Source organism: Perca fluviatilis, chromosome 13, assembly GCF_010015445.1.
Source record: "Perca fluviatilis chromosome 13, GENO_Pfluv_1.0, whole genome shotgun sequence".
Taxonomy (NCBI): Eukaryota; Metazoa; Chordata; class Actinopteri; order Perciformes; family Percidae; genus Perca; species Perca fluviatilis.
Window position 1 is genome coordinate 25,650,069 of NC_053124.1, and position 22,331 is coordinate 25,672,399.

The 22,331-nt window shown below is 39.3% G+C and overlaps 2 protein-coding genes across 6 annotated transcripts in view; both read left to right on the forward strand.

Moving 5' to 3' along the window:
- Positions 1-9,144, forward strand: part of sall3b (spalt-like transcription factor 3b) — a 50,413-nt gene extending 41,269 nt beyond the window's left edge. For both annotated transcript variants that reach the window (XM_039821040.1, XM_039821039.1), the window contains exons 2-4: positions 4,139-7,120; positions 7,242-7,588; positions 8,295-9,144. In XM_039821040.1, the coding sequence (XP_039676974.1) occupies positions 4,153-7,120; positions 7,242-7,588; positions 8,295-8,687 (3,708 nt within the window). In that variant the 5' untranslated portion in view covers positions 4,139-4,152 and the 3' untranslated portion in view covers positions 8,688-9,144. The remainder of the gene's footprint in view (positions 1-4,138; positions 7,121-7,241; positions 7,589-8,294) is intronic.
- A 1,146-nt stretch (positions 9,145-10,290) lies between these two features.
- The window catches only part of atp9b (ATPase phospholipid transporting 9B), a 50,746-nt gene continuing 38,705 nt past the window's right edge, over positions 10,291-22,331 (forward strand). For 2 of the 4 annotated variants that reach the window (XM_039820443.1, XM_039820444.1), the window contains exons 1-6: positions 10,310-10,389; positions 15,848-16,021; positions 18,824-18,974; positions 19,925-20,038; positions 20,780-20,888; positions 21,604-21,662. In XM_039820443.1, coding sequence (XP_039676377.1) covers positions 10,310-10,389; positions 15,848-16,021; positions 18,824-18,974; positions 19,925-20,038; positions 20,780-20,888; positions 21,604-21,662 — 687 coding nt within the window. Of the gene's footprint in view, positions 10,390-10,827; positions 10,900-15,847; positions 16,022-18,823; positions 18,975-19,924; positions 20,039-20,779; positions 20,889-21,603; positions 21,663-22,331 lie in introns of all 4 variants that reach the window. The other 2 variants (XM_039820445.1, XM_039820446.1) reach the window with 2 other exon arrangements.

A 22,331-nucleotide genomic window follows, 5' to 3' on the forward strand; every position in this document is an offset into this window, starting at 1 on the left:
CAGCTCATGAATGAAACTATTTTCACATTTTATTTTTCCTTCATGTTTAACAGTTTTAGTGGGATAGGTACTGTAGAAACGAGACCTGTTGTGATACAGAATAAACTCATGGAAATAACCACGAAGAGATATGTTAAAAGAGTTATTTCTGAAGATTATGTTTGAGGTTATTTTGGGTTTTGGCTTGAGGCCTTCCTGTCAACTATATTACAACTTTTACATTTAAATCAGAAACATTTACATTATAAACCAGGAGAAGATATGTTACTGTTGTTCTCAATTAACAACCTATATTTTCAGTATAAATTATTTCGTAAATAATATGAAAAACAAAACAAATTAAATGGAAATCAGCATCCAGTATTTCTTAATATTAACGTTTTTAATTCTTAAAAAATGATCATCCTTGTACACATTATTTGTAACTAGATCTCAGTTCTTACTCATATTGCCAGCCTATGGTATGGCACACCAGAAGCCTATAACATCATTTCTAATATTCTAATATTTAACTCAACAATTACATTCTGTCCTCGTGTACGTGCAGGAAAGCCTGGATGTTATTTGAACCTTTTTAATCAATGCTAACAGCTGAACACTTACTCACATCAGCAACAATATTTTAACCATAAATGAATGTTTAAACTATTGGATATGTGTTTTATGTTTGTGTTATCCAAAAATGTATTGAATTGTGAATAGAATTTGGCCTGCGCTCTCTAAATCTGGTGCAAACTCTCTGGAAAAAAAACGGGTTTACATCCTACCTGGCTTTAACTGACAGTTCATACATCTAAATGAATCAGAATTAATCTAATGTAATATGATTCATGTGTATTTATTTATATCAATATCGACCTTGTTTATCATTTATGGCACAATTCTGAAAAGCAAAAGGCTTGCGAAAGACCAAACCAATTCCACACATTAATTCAAATCATCATCACAGTTCTTGTTCCATGTTTGTCAGTGATTTATTTATTATTATTTGTGGCTGCGAGAAGGTGTCGAGTGTGGAAGAGGCCCTCCTCACTCAGGCCCTCCCACAGCCCTGCAGCCACGCGGGGGGCTCCGCCACTCGGAGATGGGCTTTGATTGAGCCTGCTGACTTAACCTTTGTCAGCCTCACCCTGCGAGGGGCAAGTGCTCCATGTCTGGATCATAATACAATTAGTAACTCTGAACCATTGACCTCTTCAGCCCAGAGGTCACGCAGAGAGGCAAAGAGGCATCAGCGCTGGGCTGAGAGTCGGTTTGCTTTTCAGCTGCAGCTTCATGATTTTTGTTTCCCCTCTCATTGCCAAACCACACAGCAAGAAACAAGACATAAATCTGTTTTCTGCTCCTAACATTGAGCGAGGGTGACATTTGAAAAGACATTTCTATCAGTGTTTTTATATTTGGAAATACATTCAGAGCTTTAAATCACAAGTGATCTTTTCTTTGTTTTTTCTGGAAGTAAATCTTACAAAGCGCAGACAAAATCCTGAGCTAAAACAGTAAAACGTGTTTTTGCTCCTGTGTTTGCTGAATCGCCTTGGTGATCTTCAGACCACCCACATGGTGAGCCAGCGACTCTGATTATTTACCTCTGACGAGTTTGACTTTCAAATAGATTTTACCCACTCAGCTGTGGTCACACTCTTCTTTTTCTACACTGGAAATAAAAAGATTTAAAATCAAGTTTTTATGATCTCCGATGTTAGACAGTTGGAAGCTAAAGCCTGTAACATATTAACAAAATGATTACACATTAATACAGACATTGCAGTGTGTGTTTGCATTAGGATTTGTTGAGTGTACTTGTATAATTGTAAGTACACCAGACAGTCTGTGTTTAGCTTGAGCACTCTGGGACTCATTCTTTCAGGTGGTGAAACATAGTGATAACTGGAGTGTATTGACTACAGTTGGAAACACACACACACACAAACACACACACACACACACACACACACACACACACACACACACACACACACACACACACACACACACACACACAAACTACTAGTACACACGGTAGCACATACACCCACATTCATGTTAAATTAGCACAAACACATGCACATTTAAATTGTCCACATTTAATTCAATTTTATTTATAGTATCAAATCATAACAGGAGTTCTCTCAAGACACTTTACAGATAGAGTAGGTCTAGACCACTCTCTATAATTTACAAAGACCTAACAATTCCAGTAAGAGCAATCATTTAGTGCGACAGTCTTACTGTGTTTAAGAACAAAGGTTCAGCACATATGTCGGACACACACGCACGCACGCACGCACGCACGCACGCACGCACGCACGCACGCACGCACGCACGCACGCACTTGATTTTATGATTATGTGGCAGAATTTTTTTTTTTCTTCATAAAATAAGGAAATTATTGTTGCATTTCAAATAAAACATGTTTGCAAAAAATCTAAACCTCATAATATCCATATTTCTATTTTGGGTACTTTTTTAAATTGGTGTTCTTAAATTTGTGTAGGGAAGCCCGAGTGTATGTAACAATAATTTACTATTGATTTCCTCAAATCCTTCCATCTGGCGTTGCTATCTGTTTCTTAATGGAGCAAAGCCTGAACAGATGCAATAGTGGAGTGTAAAATCTTAAATATCAAATGTCAAACAGAAGGAAAAAGAATTTTGTTGAAATGTGTTAGATATGTAATGTGTTTAATACAGATTTAATTTTTTACAGATATAACCAAATGATCAAATCTGTATAAAACACATTACATATCTAACACATTTCAATAAAATTCCTTTAAAAAGTAATAGTGGGTTGACTTTACAGTCAACACCAGTTAGGAATTAAAATAACAAATCCATATGTCATATCCTGTTTACATTAGGATATTCTGGGGTTTTATTGGTTTCATGGACCTTTTTTCTCCTGTAAATTGAGAGCTTAATGAGCATGTAAAAGTGGTAAACTTAGCACAAATCCTCTAGGTATTTACTGTAATAAAGACAGAACTATGCTGTCTATTGAAGCTGTGATATTAAATACTGTGGCCTATCGTTAAGATTATTAACCTATGAATTTCCTGGTGTTGTTAATGCAGAATCACGTGTGTTCTTCTAGAAATGAAAACACATGAGTGTTCATCAGAGTGTGATCAGTAATACAACAATAATAATAAAATGTATAAAGTGTTTCAAACTGCTTTGAATATATGTAATATATGTTTAATAAATGCAGTGATTTTCTGCTTATAAACACATCTCATCACAGGGAAGTGTTGTACAGATAAATTAGTGATTGTCCGGTTTTCTAATCAGTTAACTACAAACAAAGTTTTTGCACAAAATGTGGGACGCGTGCAATGTTTGTGCATGAAGATGAGACACGTTACTGAAATGTATGAATGAAAAAAAAAATCAATACATTGTATGGAATTTCATTATCTGTCTGAATGCACATCAAGAGGTCAACTTTATTGAACTTTATCGATTTTTGGGGAAGATGATTAACATCTGAAAACAGAGGGTGTGAGTTTAAAACCTTTGTCCACACTTTAAAGCGACATTTATTCCTGGCCTGTTGAATTTTAGAGAAGAGAAGTATACAACTGGGGTAAACATTCCCTATAATGTTGTTTCAAACAGAGAAAAATAGGTGGCTATCATTTGCAGTTAAAACTTGGATTCCCATTCAGTTTAATCTTTAGTAGCTTCATTATTCAAAAAAACATGCATGTAGTTTATGAAAATGTTACATTAGATTTTTACATCAAATGATCTGTTTCTAGATGTGTTTTGCATCATTTTTTATGTATATATATCAAAATAATATATATATATATATATATATATATATATATATATATATATATATATATATATATATATATATATATATATATATATATATATATATATAAACTCCTTGCAATTCAGCTAGACATGTTTGTTATATTTGGACACTTTGGGATGTCTTGTGGAATTCCAAGTTCAGTGAACAATGCTTGTCCACACAACATGAGTTTGGAAAGATGGACTTGCTGCTCTGTGTGTGGGGATTAATTGCAATGTGATAAAGGAAAATGTGTACCTCTGGTGAAATATCAGGCCAATAAATGATCAATTATGCATTCTTAATCTGTCTTTTTTTTCATGCTTTCAGGCACCGTGCAGGGCATGGAAAGAGAGGAGACCACTGGAGGCTGCCACAGCAGTGAGGAAACCCACATCTGTGACAAATGCTGTGCTGAATTCTTCTCCTGGGCTGAACTGAATAAACATCAGAAAGTCTGCACCGAGGATCCCTTGGTGCTGATAGTGAAGGACAACAATGGGATGCCAGTTACTGAGGAATCTCCTATGGGACCCTCTCCCGTTCCTAGCATGGCGTCCAGTGACTCGTCTGCAGCCGAGTCCACAGGTGCTGGCTTTGAGCTGGGGGAGATGCTGGGGAATGACAAGGACAGTCTGGATAATTTAGACTTAAGCATGGTGCGTGATGAAGCCATGGAGCTTGAGCATCGGCCACAGGACAAATACACCACAACCTCCAGCCCTCAGCCTCCAGATTCAGCTGAGTCCACTTCCCCCCAGATGTCAGCTGCTGGCAGCTACGGCATGCCGAGTACAAACGTGACGCTGGAGATCCTTCACAGCACCAGGGTGGCTGTCGCTCAGTTCTCCCAGGGGATCAGCAGTGGTACTGGAGGGAAGGCAGCTTCAGCAGCCATCCCAGTGATCCTGGAGCACCTGCTGGCTCTGCAGCAACAGCAGGTCCACCAGCTGCAGCTTATTGAGCAGATCTGCAGCCAGGTAGCCTCGATGAACAGACAACCAACACAGGCAGCGCTAAACCCAGTCTCCAGATCTCTGCCTCTGGCACCTAACCCTTTCCCTTCTCAAGGCATCATAACTCCTCCCATCCTGCCACTGTCAGGAACGATGCCCTCAACCATCAACGGACAGGCTGCTGTTTCTTTGTCTTCTGTGCTTGACAAGTCACAAAGTCTCCCCTCACAAACTGCGTACGGCCAGTCCACCTTTAGAGACGTAACATGTACCTCAGCATCCTCGGAAAATTCAACACCATCTCTCTCCAGCAGCAGCAGCAGCATCTCCACATTACTGCCTCCTTACACAGGCTCGCACACCAGCAGCATCAGCTGCGTTCAGACTCTTAGCTCCTCCAGCCCACTCCCCCTGGGGCAGAGCAGCCTCCTCAGCTCATCCTCCAGCCTGTCATTTCTACCTCAGAGCCCCCCCAGCAGCGTCATTTTCCCCAATCCCTTGGCTAGCATCGCCGCCACAGCTAATGCACTTGACCCTCTCGCAGCCCTGATGAAGCACAGGAAAGGGAAACTGCCTAACATGCCCTTGTTCGAAACGAAGCCCAGCCCAGAGGAGCCCTTCTTCAAGCATAAATGCAGGTTCTGTGCCAAAGTGTTTGGCAGCGACAGCGCTCTGCAGATCCACCTGCGCTCCCATACAGGAGAGCGGCCCTTCAAATGCAACATCTGCGGCAATCGCTTTTCCACGAAAGGAAACTTAAAGGTCCACTTTCAGAGGCATAAAGAGAAGTATCCTCATGTTCAGATGAACCCATACCCGGTGCCAGAATATCTTGACAATGTGCCAACAAGTTCTGGGATTCCCTATGGAATGTCCATTCCCCCAGAGAAACCTGTCTCCTCATGGCTGGATAACAAACCTGTGGTTGCAACTCTGCCAGCCACTATGGGTCTTCCGCTTTCCTCCACTATTAGTAGTATCGGAGGCTCAAATGACCCTGTAAGTGTAACACCATCTGCTAAATCTCCTTACCTGCCAGCTCCTGGTGAATGTGCATCTTTGTCACCTAACCACAGAGGCAGTGAGGCTCATTTCTCTCCTGTTTCAGAGTCTCCACCGTCTAACCGTGAGACTGAAGGGTCCAATATACTGGAAACAGAGGGGGTACACCTGCCCCAAAACTGCTCCCTGAGACTGAGCGCCAACCCAGTAACAGAAGCAACCAGCACCACGGTCCCATCTGTGGTCACCACACCTCAACCCGTCACCTCAGCGTCCCCTGTCTCCAGCTCTCCGCCTCTCTCGTTCAACTCAGACAAAACTAAATTCCCAACCGGTGGCTTCCTGGACTCTATGCAAACATCTGAAACCTCAAAGCTTCAGCAGCTGGTGGAGAACATTGACAAAAATATTACAGACCCCAACCAGTGTGTCCTCTGTCACCGCGTCCTCAGCTGTCAGAGTGCACTAAAGATGCACTACCGCATTCACACCGGGGAGAGGCCCTTTAAATGTAAAGTGTGTGGCAGGGCTTTCACCACCAAAGGCAACCTAAAGACACACGTTGGTGTTCACAGAGAAAATCCTCCTGTTCAGGTGCAACACTCATGTCCCATTTGTCAGAAGAAGTTCACCAACGCTGTTGTCCTTCAGCAGCATATCCGTATGCACATGGTCGGGCAGATTCCAGACTCCACCCTGGTGGACGGGCTGCAGGAGATGGACAACGATATCTCATTCAACGACAGGAACCTTGACAGCCTCAGCAGCAATGGCAATGACCTCATTGATGATATTTCAATGGAGGATGACAATGAGGAAGAGGAAGAGGAGGTAGAAAATATGGAGGAAGTTGTTAATCCATCTAAACCCTTGATCTCTGATTATTCTCCGCCTAAGTCCTCCACCATTGTTTCAAGTATAGCTGCACTGGAGAACCAAATGAGGATGATTGACTCTACTTTAAGCCTAAACCACTCCTTTGGTATAACATCTTTAACAAATGGTTTTAATGACAGCAGCCAACTCAATGTTAAATGCTCTTTATCGGGGAAAAGGCTGGAGAATTGCAGCCTAAACAGCCCAAATGTGTCGGAATCCTCCTGTTCACCAAGCGTATCAGTGTCTCCAATTCAAAGCAACTCAGAAGGCATGACGATCAAATCACCTGCAGTGAACAACAGGCCAGAATCCCAAGAGCCTTTGGCAGCCTCAGTGAAGAGAGAGCAATCTGAGTCTCCTACCTCTGCATCAGCAGCTGCAGTGGCCCAAGAGCTGAGAGGAATACAGGCCAGCAAGCTGTGTGTGAAAGAGGAGACTCCTTATAGTATGTCATTCCAACTGAGCAGAGAAAGAGGTACATTTATGTTGAAATTAACTAAAGTTAAATTGTGGTTCAAATTTATTTAACTTTTTAGGATGTCTCAGTGTTTAATTTTAAGGGAGGAAAACTTCACCTCTGCACTTTTTTATTTCAGCTGCAGGTCAAAGCATCCCCAGCCTGGATACCAGCACATTATCAGGCCTGATAAAAACCGAGGTGAATGGTCACAGTCAACCAAACAACAACCCGTCCGAAGTGCAGCACCCACCATTTAGCGTCCACATCCCCCCGACTTATGCATCAGTCGGCAGCCCAGGAATGACCTCCCTGCTCGGCTCTGCTCCTCATCGTCGAACACCGAAGCAGCACAACTGCAACGTCTGCGGGAAGAACTTCTCGTCAGCCAGCGCCCTACAGATCCATGAGCGCACACACACCGGAGAGAAACCGTTTGTCTGCTCCATCTGCGGCAGAGCTTTCACTACGAAAGGCAATCTGAAGGTAGATAAAGGATGATGTTTTTCTCCATTTGGAGTCAAGCTGATACATGGCTTTGTTGATATATTCAGTGGTACATATCTGCTTTTTGTGAAATATTAGAGGAAGGGTCCTGCACAGCTAAAATTAACAAATTAATTTACAAATATTTGTCTGCTCATTAATTTCTCCATTGATCAATGAATTGTTTTGTTTATGAAATATCAGAAAATAACAAAAAATGTGCATCACAATTTCCCAAAGCCCAAAGTGACATCTTAAAATAGCTTTTTTTGTCGAATCCTCAGTTCATAACCTAAAGATATGTCTAGTAAATCTTCACATTTCAGAAACTGAAACCAGCAAATATTTGGTATTTTTGCTTGGAAAATCCCTCAAACGATTAATCGATCATCTAAATTGTTGCTGATTAATTTTCTGTCGATCGTCTAACCGATGAATAAAATCATCGGCCTTTAAAAACCCCATACTAGTGGAACTATCATATTGACAGATCTTGTAAACACAGATGCTCATGAAATGTCTTTCCAAGTCAACATATATACATTCTGATTTGAATAAGCCTATTGATATATAGAATGAGGAGTATAAAGCCCCAGCTCTTTTAAATTAGGGGACTTGATATTCACTGGGTCAACCCTTGCTTGACATATTTGCATTTTGAAATAAAAGCATCCACCAAATTTCATATCTTATCTGTCATTTTTAGGTTCATATGGGAACTCACATGTGGAACAACGCACCAGCCAGGAGAGGTCGGCGGCTGTCGGTAGAGAACCCCATGGCCCTGCTGAGTGGAGAGGCCGCAAAGTTTGGAGAGATGTTTCAGAAGGACCTGGCAGCTCGAGCGATGAATGTAGACCCTGGATTTTGGAACCGCTACGCCACAGCTATTGCCAACAGCCTGGCAACGAAGAACAACGAGATCTCAGTGATTCAGAACAGAGGCATCTCTCAGCTGCACCCTCTGACTGCAGGCATCGACAGAGTGAGCACCGCAGGAAGTCCGATAACCAGTCTAACCAAGACAGGCATGGACCTGGGAAATAATAGGCATTTTTCTATGCTGATTGATGACAGCAAAGAAATTGGAATCAATTGAAAAGAAGATGAATGGAGACTTAATACTTATGCAATCTATTATGGACATTAAAATATTTGTAAAACATCTTTTTTGTTCTTATGTATTACTGTATATATAGACTTAAAAAAAGAACTTTTTATCAATTGACAGAGAATAGTAGGGTATTCACATTTTGCTATTTTACTTTGCTGTCATTTGTGAATGTTGTTTTTCTCTATACATTAAATAAGTTGTTTAACTTGTACCTGAGAATTCCTACGGTGCTTAGACATATGGTTGCTCTGAAGAAGGGAACATATGTTCAAATCAATAATGCAAAGAGTCTGTTATCTCTTCCGGACTGCTGCCCAATGCTGCTAGCTGGTGCAAAGCACAAAACATGCTCATAAATACCCACAATTACCAGTTGTCAATGTTATGGTGAGAAATTGTCATTCTTAAACAACAGTTGGACTCGAATAAAAACTAGAACAAACATTCTGTATGTTCATTCACTACCTCAATCTGTTTAAACACTGAAAAGAGCTTTCCTGTCTTGATGTTATTTCACACACACACACACACACACACACACACACACACACACACACACACACACACACACACACACACACACACACACACACACACACACACACACACACACACACACACAAAATCATTTCATCTAGCTTCTCCATAACTGCTTTTGCAAACTTTACCTTTCTTTTGACTTTATACTTAATGTAAACATATAAGTTAAAAAAAATAATCTGGAAACAAACAACTTCTGGAAAACTTAAGTAAGAGGGGTCATGTAGGCCTACATAGTGCACTCAAACAAAATGCATCTTGTTTATCTTTTATGCTGTTGTTGTAGGCTTGCAGCAAAACTTCCCTCCTCAAGCTGCAACATATCTCAAAAACACTAGTTAATGGTATAAATAATAAGATACTTTAGAGTTATTTTTTGGTTTTCAAAATCAGTGAATTTATTTCCTATAAATCGTCTCTCTGGTCTCTCTCTAAACTTTATGATATAAACAGTTCCACATCCTACTGTTCCCCTACACTGTGAGAGGATAAATACAAACACTTTTTATTTATTTTTTTGAATTTACAAAGTCTACTTAATCATTTATCGGGAGCACATCTGGAATATTAGAATAGTATCTGGTGCCTAAATGAAAAATAAACAATTAAGTAAGACAAAGTGGTCTGTTTAGACCTGTGGATAAGAGTGGTGGGTTTACCGGAGACGATAAACTTTTTAAAACGTGAAAAAATTGAAAGGTTATTTACTTTTGAGGAGCTTTCACTCGCATCTCGCTATCTCCATTTGCTGACTTTCGGAAAGCCGACATTCCCTATTGTTACATTAAATCAGGCCCACTTTTCGTAAGAAAACACATTCTTTGTTTATTTGGCCTACTTTTAGAAATCCGTTGGCCTACAGTGACAGAATAACGGAGAAAAAATTTAAAAATACGCCCTTTGCCATTTAACCTTAAACCTCGCATCACAGTATTATCAGTTCGTCTTATCGTTAATTTCATAGTTACGACATTTCTGCACAGTAAGTGAATGCAGCATAAATCCTAAAAGCTATTTTTTTTAACGTGACGTCAGTATTTACGGCCCATAGGTACTGCCCAGCCAAGATGGCTGACAGCATCCCGTTAAATCCGATACGGAAGAACTCGAAGAGAATCCCGTATTACAACTCATCCAGACTTTCAAGGTATGAAGTGGCGAGATAGGCTATTTCTTCGGTTGCGTACTAAAGACGCAGCCGTTTGTCTAAAGTGTTTATATTTAGCTGCCTCGCTTGCTACCGGGTGCGTGTTTGTGTTCGGTTCGTGGCTGTTAGCTTGTGTTGCTAGCGCTGCTGCTGACAGCTCTTTCGCATTTTCTTCTTTGACAGCTGTTTGGTTTGCTCACACCACCATCCATAAAGTAAAAAAAAAAATCTGCCCAACTAGTCCAATACCACAAACCCCATAACCTCTTAGTGTGCGTTGTAGTGAGTGAACGATATATGTTGACCACTGCACTGCTCAGCCCTCTCCTGGCATTTAAAGTCCTATGATAGCTTATCTGTGTTAACGAAGTTCGTCACATGTTATTAAAGTGTTGTTACATACTGTAGTCATCATTCACCAGCTTGTTCATTTTTCAGACTGGACGAAGATGAGCTAATAAAGCCCTCAGGGTCAGGAATGGACAGGAAGTGAACTAGTCGCATGACCAGGTACTTTTAGACCAAGTAGTAGGTTGTTACTGATTGTTTACAAAGTATAAGTGAATATGTTTAATTGGTAGCCCACCACAAATGTATCTACCACAATTGACTTGGATATAAGCAGTTCTTCTTGAGTTGTGATTATCTCACATTTAAACACACATGACACATCTGGCTTTCTGAATTCCTTTCTCTTGCTCTCAGTAATAAGATTCATGTGACAGTTTAGTTGGCCATGTGAAGAACTTTTACTGCTGGGTCAGCTACCGAGCACTGGTCCTGAAGCTGGTTAAGCCACACTAATAAAGCTTTTCCACTGACGCAGGAAGCAATTGTTGCCAACAATGCTTTTGCTGCAGCCAACGTTTCCACTAGATTTAGAGTTGAATTATTATGTAATGATATGTGGGAGTTGAATAGCAAGACACACTATGTCTATTATTTGTTTTATTTATTTGTTAGGGACCATGTACAGTACAATTTTTAACATAAATGTTGCCATTTGATGCATTGTACCAGAGTTAGCCTTAGGCTAATCCAATTTACATCTGCAGTCCCTAGGCAGGGCACAATGTAACAGCAAACAACAGTAAAAACATGACAACATCAACAAAACAGCAAGCCAGATCACAAAACCTGCATCAATATAATGCACATTGTGACACACACACACACACACACACACACACACACACACACACACCTGTTCAGCAACATGTTGAAAAATTAAAGTAAAAAAGCAGGATGTTATTAACATACCTCAAGTCCCTAAAGTGTGTAAACAAAACACAAAACAGTGAGGAGTTTGGTGGTTGCCTCAAGCACAGTGGTTACTGAGGTCAGAGCCTCATGAGTTGATATGCAGGTTTTGAACCAAATCCAACAATGTTTTGCACTACCTAGTCTCGCATTGCCAGACCTTCCTCCACAGCGCTACCCTGGAGGGTCTTTCTAGTCCACACAGCATTCTGGGATAGGAGAAAAACCCGCTCTGGTTTATTGGCATTTCTTTAAACCAATCACAATCGTCTTGGGCAGAGCAACGGGGCTGCTGCAAAATAGCCTCGGGAAGGAACTTGTTTTGGAACATGTGTACGTTCAAAAAGTAGTTTTAGTTGTGCAACAGAAAACTCAGATTGGGCAGATAGTCTAGCTAGCTGTCTGGATTTACCCTGCAGAGATCTGAGGAGCAGTTAACCATAGTCCTCAAAAATCAGCCAGAGCTTAAAATGCCAACACAAAGAAAGAGGAAGGTGACAGACATCTGGCACAATTTCCGGCGGCACCTGAACAATTCCAGAAGTGGAACGTCGTCGATGTAGACTATGCACTACTTAACACCGCCTTTTAAGTATTCAATTTGTGTAATCCCTTTAGTCTACAGTCCCTGTCTTTTAAAAATCAAATGTTCCACTTATTGTAGAGACTCCTCCTATTTAGATCTTTGTTTTTCTTTGCAAACTTTTCAGTTAACCTTTGACCTATCTTGATGCCTGCCCAGTAGTCAGTAAAAATATTCTGTTTGAGGAAATACAGAATAAGTTTAAGAGTTTTGCTCTTATCTTCAGCCATTTCCCTCTCTCCTTGGTGCTCACTATCTTTCTGATTGCCATGGAACACTTTTGGTATATGTGGTGACAATATTAACCTTCTCTCGAAGTCATGTACTTAGTGAGTTCTACACCGGCAGAAATAAGGGTTAGCATTGAGTCACTTTCGCTAGGTGAGGGCCATTATTTTCATGGTGATACTGAGCGGATTAAGATTCAGTTTAGGAGCAGTTTCTATAATATTCCTGGCCTGTCACATGGCTTGAACTCTGCTGCTCTGTTAGGTTACTCTGTAAAATTGGACCAGCAAAGACCTTCATTACCACGTTATACCCAGGGTTTCACTGTTAACATCACAGGGAGTTTGGTTGGTGTAGTGAAATTTGTTACAGTTAGTTGCTTAGCATTGTGTTTTAATATTATGTTGTGCATGTGTTGTATTGTATGATTTTATGAATGTACAGTACCAGTCAAAAGTTTGGACACACTTTCCCATTCAAGTGAATGAGAAAGCGTGTTAAAACTTTTTGACTGGTACTGTATGTTGTGTTAGAATATCTAATCTGTGGTTAGTCCAATATAAGTATTGTGAGATAATCGGACTGATTGTCATTTTGTTTCACCTCATGATCCATGATCATGGTTTGAATTGCTTTAAAGATAGGAGATGTGGGCAGGGATTCAGAGGTCAGGAACCAACTTTGTACAAATTGAAATTGCCACTCCATGAGCTAAAGTATTATAGTTGTACAGCAGGGATCTGTGTTTTATGTAGCACTACAGATCAAGTAATTTATGCTATGTGTGATTGTTGTAAAATTCATGACCGGAGTGAAACTGTCATATTTCAGGCTAAATCACATGATGTAGTGAGATATTTGAATGTAGTAAGGAAAAGTAAGAACTGGGAATCTACAAACCACCCAGTACTTGTCGGAGCAATATTGGTGCAAGGCCTTACTTTGGGTGTTTTTCACTGTCCACAGTGGATAACATGGTGCAAGGAGAGATAACAAGTTGTTTTAGGTCTGAAAGTCCTCTGAATTGCTATTACATTATCTCTCTGGTTCTCTCTCTGTAGGGCTTCACCAGCTTCTGCATGTTTTGCCTCTGGAGGGCCGTATCACTGAGAACTAGTGTGGATGGTTGATCTTAAGCTCATAATCCCGCAGATGCTAGTTTTATGCTTGTTCACATGTCTATGTTTTTGTAGGCACAAGACACATATTCATGTACCTGGGAGTGACCTTTCAGCCTGTTTTATATTCCAGAGTTTTCCAAATTTAAATTTTGTTTTGGACAGACTACCCAAATAGATCTGCCTCTACTATATTTTCTGTATGTATGAGTAGCCTATAAATTTATTTCTGTATGTTGAAGTCGTTTTTTTTCATTCATTCAACTGGTTGCTGGTAATAAAAGCGTAAAAGGTATTGTAGACAGACACTGGATGTCGCCCACTTGGTAGCATTTTGTTGTCTATTGTAGGGCTGTGTATTGGCAAGAATCTGGCGATACGATACGTATCACTCTACATGCGTCACGATTCAATATATTGCAATGTATTTCAGTACTGTGCGTAAGGCGATGTATTGGGAAGTCTAATTTTAGAAAAACTAATTTTTAAATAAAAAAAATACATGATGTTCATAAAAGTCAAAGAAGATTACTTTAGGTAAACAATTCAGTACACAGAAAATCAAACTGCCAGTTTGGGATTGTGATTCACAGGCTCTTAGTGAGCTAATGTTTATATGCTAAAGTAGGCCAAAGTTCAGCCATAGCTACATTGTTAGCTTCTAGCAAAAAGTCAGGCACTGCTAGGCACTGTTGGGCAAGGACACTAGTGGTGCGTCTCAGCATAGTCTTACATGAATATTTTTTAACGTAAAAAAAAAAATAATTATTTTGCCTTTTTGAAAATCGATACAGTATTGCAAAATAAAATTGCGATACTCAAGTGTATTGATTTTTTTCTTACACCCATAGTCTATTGAAATATATCAGATATGAATGTTGATGTTTTGGTGTCTAAAATGTCTCATTGTGCTGGATCAGTGTGAGCAACGTTGACCGTAGTGAAGTAGGAAGCTTTCTTCACATCCTATTAACAATAAAAAATTAACAATACCAGATTTGGGTTTGCACCATAATTAATTGACAATATTTTATAAACCTCACTTCTAACTTATTTTAAACTAAACAATCACAAACCAAAGTAAAGGTGGTCTGCATACATTCAGAAGATAGCAACCTATTTCATTTCTTCAGAAAACACAGTATATTGCTTTAGTGTATTCTTAAGCTCAGAGAAAAAAAGAAAAAAGAAAAGTCAGTATGGAGTGGAAGTGTGGGTGTGGCAGAAATATTCGAGGTGTGAATATGGTTTGTTTGTGTTTTTTAAGCAGGTAAAGAATAGTATAGGCTCAGCTACATGCCAGCAGAATGGGAAATGGCCTTGACTTTACAGTAACCAAGAGAGTAGCTCATCTTATTATAAACCTGATATCCCCTTTGGTATCCAATACTCGCCGTCTACACAGCAAGTTATCTGTCACATTGAGCTGTGTTTGAATAGATAGACTTTTACTTATTGTTTACTTAAATAATAATGTATATAACAGAAGGTTTTCATTCAAGATTATATTTTCAGTTTTAGGCGCATCTTTGCTTTTTATTCTAGGTTTGTTGGGGTTTGATGTCTTTTGACCAGTTTGTACTGTATGTAATTTGTATCTTTAAGTGCTTTTGTAGTTTTGTAAGTGTAATGTATGACTTCTTTCTTTGTGTTGTTAGTATTGTGAGCCCATGTAGGTTTTTCCTGTTAGGCTACAGACTGCCTTGATTCTTTAGAGGGGCCTCATGAATAAGGCATTGTGTGCTTCGCAAGAGTGTTTCCACTGTGTCTTTATAAGGTGAATAGGAGATGTTTTCTACAGTGATGGAGGAACTGTACCAACTGCGCTAACTAGCTTTAATCTTTTTGCACATCTGGTGCAATATGGAGTAATTCTTGAATGTTGACAGTCAACCGACTACTCAATGTCCATTAACGGCTACACAGCCTGTCTGTAGAGCATGTATAATTCAGCATCCATGTGGCTTAAAAGAAGAGCTTATCATAATGAGTAGAGTGCTGTTTATAATTCTCAATGTAACGAAGTGTTTGTTACATTTTAAATGGAAAATCATCATGACTGAATATATATCTTTTTTGGCTTTGTTGTTATCTTCATTCACCTCAAGTGAATATTCACATCATAAATGTACAAGACTGGAGCGGTGTCTGTAATTGCACCTTAACACAAAATGTTATCATTCAAAAATAATGGACCGTCCTTCTGATACAATCTGTCGCAATTTCATGTTTGGCTTCTTTATATTTTGACTGTGCTCTGTCCTCACAGATACTCTCTAGAAGATGAGCCCTCTAACCTGGATGAGATGCCTCTGATGATGTCGGAAGAAGGCTTTGAGAATGATGAGAGCGATTACCAGACGCTGCCCCGGGCCCGGGTCAATCAGAGACAGAGAGGCCTCGGCTGGTTCCTCCTAGGAGGGTGGAAAGTCCTCTGTGGCAGGTATTTCTACACCATTGCATTATTGTTGTTTATATGTTTTTATTACCACATAATGAGTTATGTTGGTCATCTGTGCATGATGACTCAACGAAATAATGCACTGATTACACTCAAGTCTCATGTAGCTGGTCTCGTGGTTCAGTTCAGTCCTACTTCTGCTTGGGAGAAAAGTTGCTGAAACAATTTCTACACAAAAGCTGTATCATATTCTTAAGAAAGTTTCTGCTTCTGCTTTTTGCTACATGTTTGTAGCTTCTACCACATACTACTGTCCTGCGGTGTTTTGATAACAAACGTTAATATTCTTACTATTATTACACTTTTTGTACAAGATTTATATTTTGCAGCTTTTATATAACAGATCTCTAAACATAAAGGCCAAATTGTGAAATTGATAATTATTGTCCAAGAATGGGTGTGAGGTCAGGTATTTTTTCTGAGAAAAATACAGAGATGTTTTCAAACCTAAATAAATTCCTCTGCTACACTGCAAAGTTATGTTCTGTCTGTAGACTAGAGTTATTGTACTTCCATTTGGGCCTTGAACCACTCTGAAAGTTGTTAGTGTTTTGTCATTCTGTAAATGTATGCGTAGTGTATAATGTCGGTAAGTATGCTCGTGACGATCAGTTTGGATTTCAAACGCACCGGTAGTTGTGCATGAAGTGCAAAGAGAGGATAAGGGCATGTTTTTGGTCGAGTTCCTCGATGCGCACCATCAGTCCAAAAAGATTTTCAGGTCAAACAGAACGGTGCGGTTTATCCAGCTAATGATTAATTTGACAGGTTTTGCCCTCTAAAGATGCTCCTTTAGAGAGGAGTGTTTGTTTATGCCAGAACAATAAAGTGTAACATTTTATAAACAAATGTTTGTGCAGCACTTCAGTGCCCAAAAAGTAACATTTACTGACGTAGGAATTTCATAGTTTCCTGTGGCGTTTGGTTGTTAGTGGTGCGTCTCCAGTTGAAGCTGCATATTGATCCCCCCTCCCCATCCCCCCACTAATGAACAAATCGGATTTTTCACAGCTGACCAGTTTGATGCTTTCCAGTAATTTTATGTGTGCTTAGTGTGGGATTATAAAACACAAATAATTCACACTGAATAAGCCCTGACTGTTCAAATGGCATATTATTTGGATAGCATTCATTTGCTCAAATAATCGCTCTTATGAAACTGGACTCGGCGTGCACAGAGACAGAGAACATCAAGGCCAATACAAACAAGACTTTTTACCAAAGTTGATTTATTTAGTTTTATGTTTTGCCAACTTGCTTAAAAAGTGGAAAAGCCAAGTCGATCAGCATGACGGTATACACTGACACTCTCCCCACTTTCCCCCCCAGGTGCCAGTTTAGGTCATGCTCACATCTAGCTGCTCTCATTGTAATTTACCCCCACACTACACCCTGTTTGCATTTGATATCAGATATGCTAGATAAGCCCCAATGTAGTCATTAGCAGGTTGATAGAAAGTCAAACACTTTTTAAAATGTAAATGGCAATCTACAATTCATCCCTTCTCTCTAATCTCTTCTTAGAACGTTGATATTATTACAATAATAACATAGGTACATCCTTCCGTAGGAACGGGCTGGTCTTTGCATGTCAGAAAGATTCAACATGAAGTAATACTAACAAGGACAAATATGTATCATAGTCTGCCATGCAGTACTGTATGTCTGCACACACATAGCATGTCTGGTTCTTAAGGTTTACCTGATATTCAGCTCTAAAAGTGCCCGACTCCCACAGCATTAACAGGGGAATTCCCTCCTGGAGAGATACTAACCTTTTCAGATAATTACATTGCCTGTAAGCAAAGGACTTCTTTATAAAATTGTGTCAAAAGAAGCCTTGAAGATCTAATTAACACTAACACCTGAAAAAACACTAATGCAAAAGTCTAGGGTGTGATTATGGAGAAAACTTTCTTAACTTCAATTGACTCAGGCTGATGTGGTAGATAATACTGTTCTCGTTTTTGGCTTTTCTCCCCATTTTTAATCATCTTTCTTTTAACTATCCAGATGCCAGACGTATATTCTAAGCTGTTATTCTAGTTAGAAGACTCTTGAATTGTGGTGAAGAGTCTGTTGAAGAATTAATAAAAAAAAAAAACTTAATAACGTGTGGTCATAAAATCGATCTACTTTAAAAAAAAAAACTAAAAAAAAACTCTGGGCTTTTTCCAATGAAAGTCGGTAAATTGATAAAAATTTGATTTAGCTGTATCTTTATTTTTCTTTTTATGTATCATAATTTCAACTAAACACGTATTTTATTGTTTTAGGTCCGTAAATTATGCAGTGTGCTTCTTCTTCCCTACTTAGTTTTTGCATCGTTATCAGGTTTCAAAATCGGCTTTTGCCAAGATAAATTACTTGGTAAAGTAAGTGTCTTAGAGTATAGGACATAAACTCAGCTGTACGATTTAGAGCTGAAACAGTTCAGTAAAGAGATATTTTGATCTGTACGAAGCAAAGCGAAAAAGTATTTTCCTGTTAGTTTCTTAACTGTTGGGATTTGCTGCTTTTCTTTTGTCTTATGTGATCGTTAATTAAATCTCTTTGGGTTTTGGACAGTTGGTCGAACAAAAAATCCCATTTAAGGACATAACCTGGGCTTCAGGAAATTATGATGGGCATTTTTCAGACCAAATAATTAATCCATTCATCAAGAAAGTAATTGGCCAATAGATTGCTAATTAATTGATTGTTAGTTGCAGCCCAATACATTTAGTAGCATGTGGTTGGTGTAATGTGTTGACACTGGATCGTATCGACGTCTTCCCCTCTCAGCTGCTGTGACTGCCTGGCCCATATTTGTCGAAGGAAGAAGGAGCTGAAGGCCAGGACAGTTTGGCTTGGCTCCCCGGAGAAATGTGAAGAGAAGTACCCAAAAAATGCCATCAAAAACCAGAAGTACAACATCTTTACCTTTGTGCCTGGGGTGAGTTTGATTTCAGAGAACAACGAAGACCTATTGCGTGTGAATTCACATTTTAAGCTCTGGTCTTGGTTCCAAACACAGACGACGTGGCTTAAATATGTTGGATCTTTTTGCAGATTAACAGTATGTAAAGCGCAGTAGCATGCACTGGGTGTAATTGTTAACTGTTCTGTCATTAAGTTAAGGGTTTACACTGTAGGGGACATTAGAGATCCATCAGGCTTACTTATTAAAAACCAAATGGTTCCATGATTAACAGGACCACCTTTGGCCCAGGCCATAAAATGTCAACTGTCTGTTAGAGACGCAGATATTCTCATTGATGGTGGACAAAACAGCTCAGTTTTTCTCCCTCCATGTTGAATTATTAAATACACACAAATTGAGTTTAGCAGTGTGCATGTTCCCCTAAAGGTCAGGGGGTTCATTAACTGTTGAGCATCGTCCATTGATCCCATTGTCTCTGATAATCTGTGACGAGACGCAAGACTCTCATTATTGCAAACATTATTCAAATTTTGACCTTCGATGAATTAGAATACTAAAGGATCCCTGTTGATGGATAGCCCATTAGAAAAGAGCCCTCAGTAAATCCCAGGTTGCATTTTGGTATGTGTGATTTAAGAAAATTGGCCTTTTTTCAGTCCTGTTTGTTCTGCAAAGCGTAGGCACCAACCGACTTTGTACCAAGTTACCACGTGAAATCGGTCACCTGAATGCCATTTGAAATAGAAGTTCTCAAAGTGTCCGAGTTTCCATTAGGTTAATGTAAAGTTAACAGCATTAACATGTATCTTGTTACACCTTGGAACCTGTACAGTAACCCATCCCGTCTCCTTTGTTGCTGCATCCTCTTTGTCTTCTCTGGCAGCTGTCGTCGTCGTCTTTGACTCACCTTGATGACATGTTCACTCACCTCGCTGAATCCTTGTCTTCTGCTCCCCTCTCAGGTTCTCTACCAGCAGTTCAAGTTCTTCCTCAATCTCTACTTTCTGGTGGTGGCCTGTTCCCAGTTTGTGCCATCACTGAAAATCGGATATTTGTACACGTACTGGGCACCTCTGGTAAATGCTACTTTAGTTTTCACTCTTTAATTGATTTGTATTAGAAAATATTTTGCTCTCTCAAAGCACGTCTGCCCTGGATTATGCCACAAATGTTGTTCGTATGCATTTGTAGCTGTTATTGTTTTTCATAAATGTCAAAATGCAACAAAAGCAAGTTAGAGCTGAACTCATTAGCTGATTAATAGGTTAGTTGATCGTTCAGAAAATCATAATTTTAATCCATCTTTTCAAATTTGCCGTTACTGTTTATCAGGCAAAGCATATCATTTGAAGACATCACCTTTTGGCTCAGAGAGATTGTGTAATGTTCTATTTTTCACCATTTCTTGACACTTAATAGTCAAAACAATGAATCGACTAATCACAAAAAATAATCTGCAGATTAATCGATAATTAAAATAATCGTTAGTTGCAGACCTAAAGCCAAATGGATCACCTACATGTTTACACACTTAGCACTTTATAGCCATCTTTTTATACCGTGAAGACAGATTAAAGATTAAGGTAAAGAGTTTGTGTTTTTATTACCTCCTTTGACAAAAAAAAACTTTCCAAAGTCAAGACTGTTTTGATTTAGTGTCTCTTACGTTGTTTTTAAGAGTTAATAATGTAAGCCGTGAACCTTTTCTGTATGTAAAAGTCATCTTTACATGTTTTACGTTAATGGATTCTGGTATTAATGAAGCTTTATAAATGATCATGGTGCGTTTGATCTGTTTTGCCTCTTTTGTCACTCAGGGTTTTGTGTTAGCCGTTACAATGGTGCGAGAGGCTGTGGATGAAGTGCGACGGTACCAACGGGACAAAGAGATGAACTCTCAACTCTACAGCAAGCTCACAGTGCGAGGTTAGTGAAGGGACTGAGAGAAATCTATCCACACTCCTCCTCACGCCTGTAACGGTTTGCTGCTGACATTATGATAACGGATATTCCAGCGTATAGTCAAGCTCTCCCCATGCAATTAAGAGACAGCCCTCCACTGGATCTACACTTGTAACAGAAGTCATTCTTCTTGCTGTAATTGCATTGATTTTTTCTCGCTCAGTTTCTCAAGAGCGTATGATCTAAGAGCTGTCCCGTTGTTGAATGTGTGGTTAAAATCCCCCTGTGTGGTATCTGTGACCATGGCCGGGAGATGTAGCTCTCGCTATGTGCTCGTGTGCATGTACACAGTTACGTGTGCTTGTGAGCACAGAAGAAGAAGGGTCGTGGCGGATATTGAGGCAATATAATTGAGAGTGACCCAATGTGCTATTGTTTTTGTCTATGCCTCTGACCAGAGATGAAAACAGAGGGGTATTACATTCTTATGCTGGAGGTAATCTTATCTGTTAGAAGGTGAGAGAGAAAGAGAAGAGCAATAGCAAGTGGGTTGTGGTTTTAATAGTCAGCATCATTTTCAAAGGCCAGAAATCAATATCTTCATTTTATTTCATAGCTATTTTAAAGTTCACAGCATATCTTAAAAATTAAGAGTCTTAATTTGAACGTGACGTTGCCTTAGGGTTGCTGTCTGTTGTCTTGTCCCATTTTTCTTCATTCCACCTGTCTTTTTCCTCAGGTAAAATTCAAGTGAAGAGTTCAGACATACAAGTTGGGGACCTGATCATTGTTGATAAGGTACATCTTTAGTTTTTCCTTTTTCTGCGACAAATGTTTTTTCATCTCCCAAATAGCTGTTTCTTTCCATCCAGTTTAAGTTTATGATAACAATATGTAACCAATTTATGTTTTATATATGACCTATTATAGACGAGGACCAAACATATTTTTTGAGCCATGATTGAACTGTAGTTTAGGTTGTGTTTCAGCCACATGCTAAACAAGCACAATTTCAGGAACTAGAAGATGTTACCTTTTAAATGAGGTCACACATATATGCATTCGGGCCTTACAGGTCTTTTCTATTTCGGTATGCCAAATAGATGACCATTTGGCTGTTAAAATGTTAACTTTAACATCTGTCTGTATTACTGGTAAGTGTGATGTGACTACCCTACCCCATTCTATGAGTGAGTGACTGTGCACAAAAAAAGTGAATGGGTGTAATACAGATTCAAAGAGTATTTGCCTCTTTGCCTCTTTTTTTCCCCCATTTTCTTAAAAACATTTTTCTAATCAGATATTTTATGTCTGACTACACATTCTCCCCACCTACAAAAGATTAAAAAGCAGATTTTGAATAGCTTACCAGCAACTCTAAAGTACATAATAATAAGTAACTTAACTTGATTTGAAGGCACAGTGTTATTCAGAGTTTTGCTTCAATGTGAAACCGAGAATGCATGT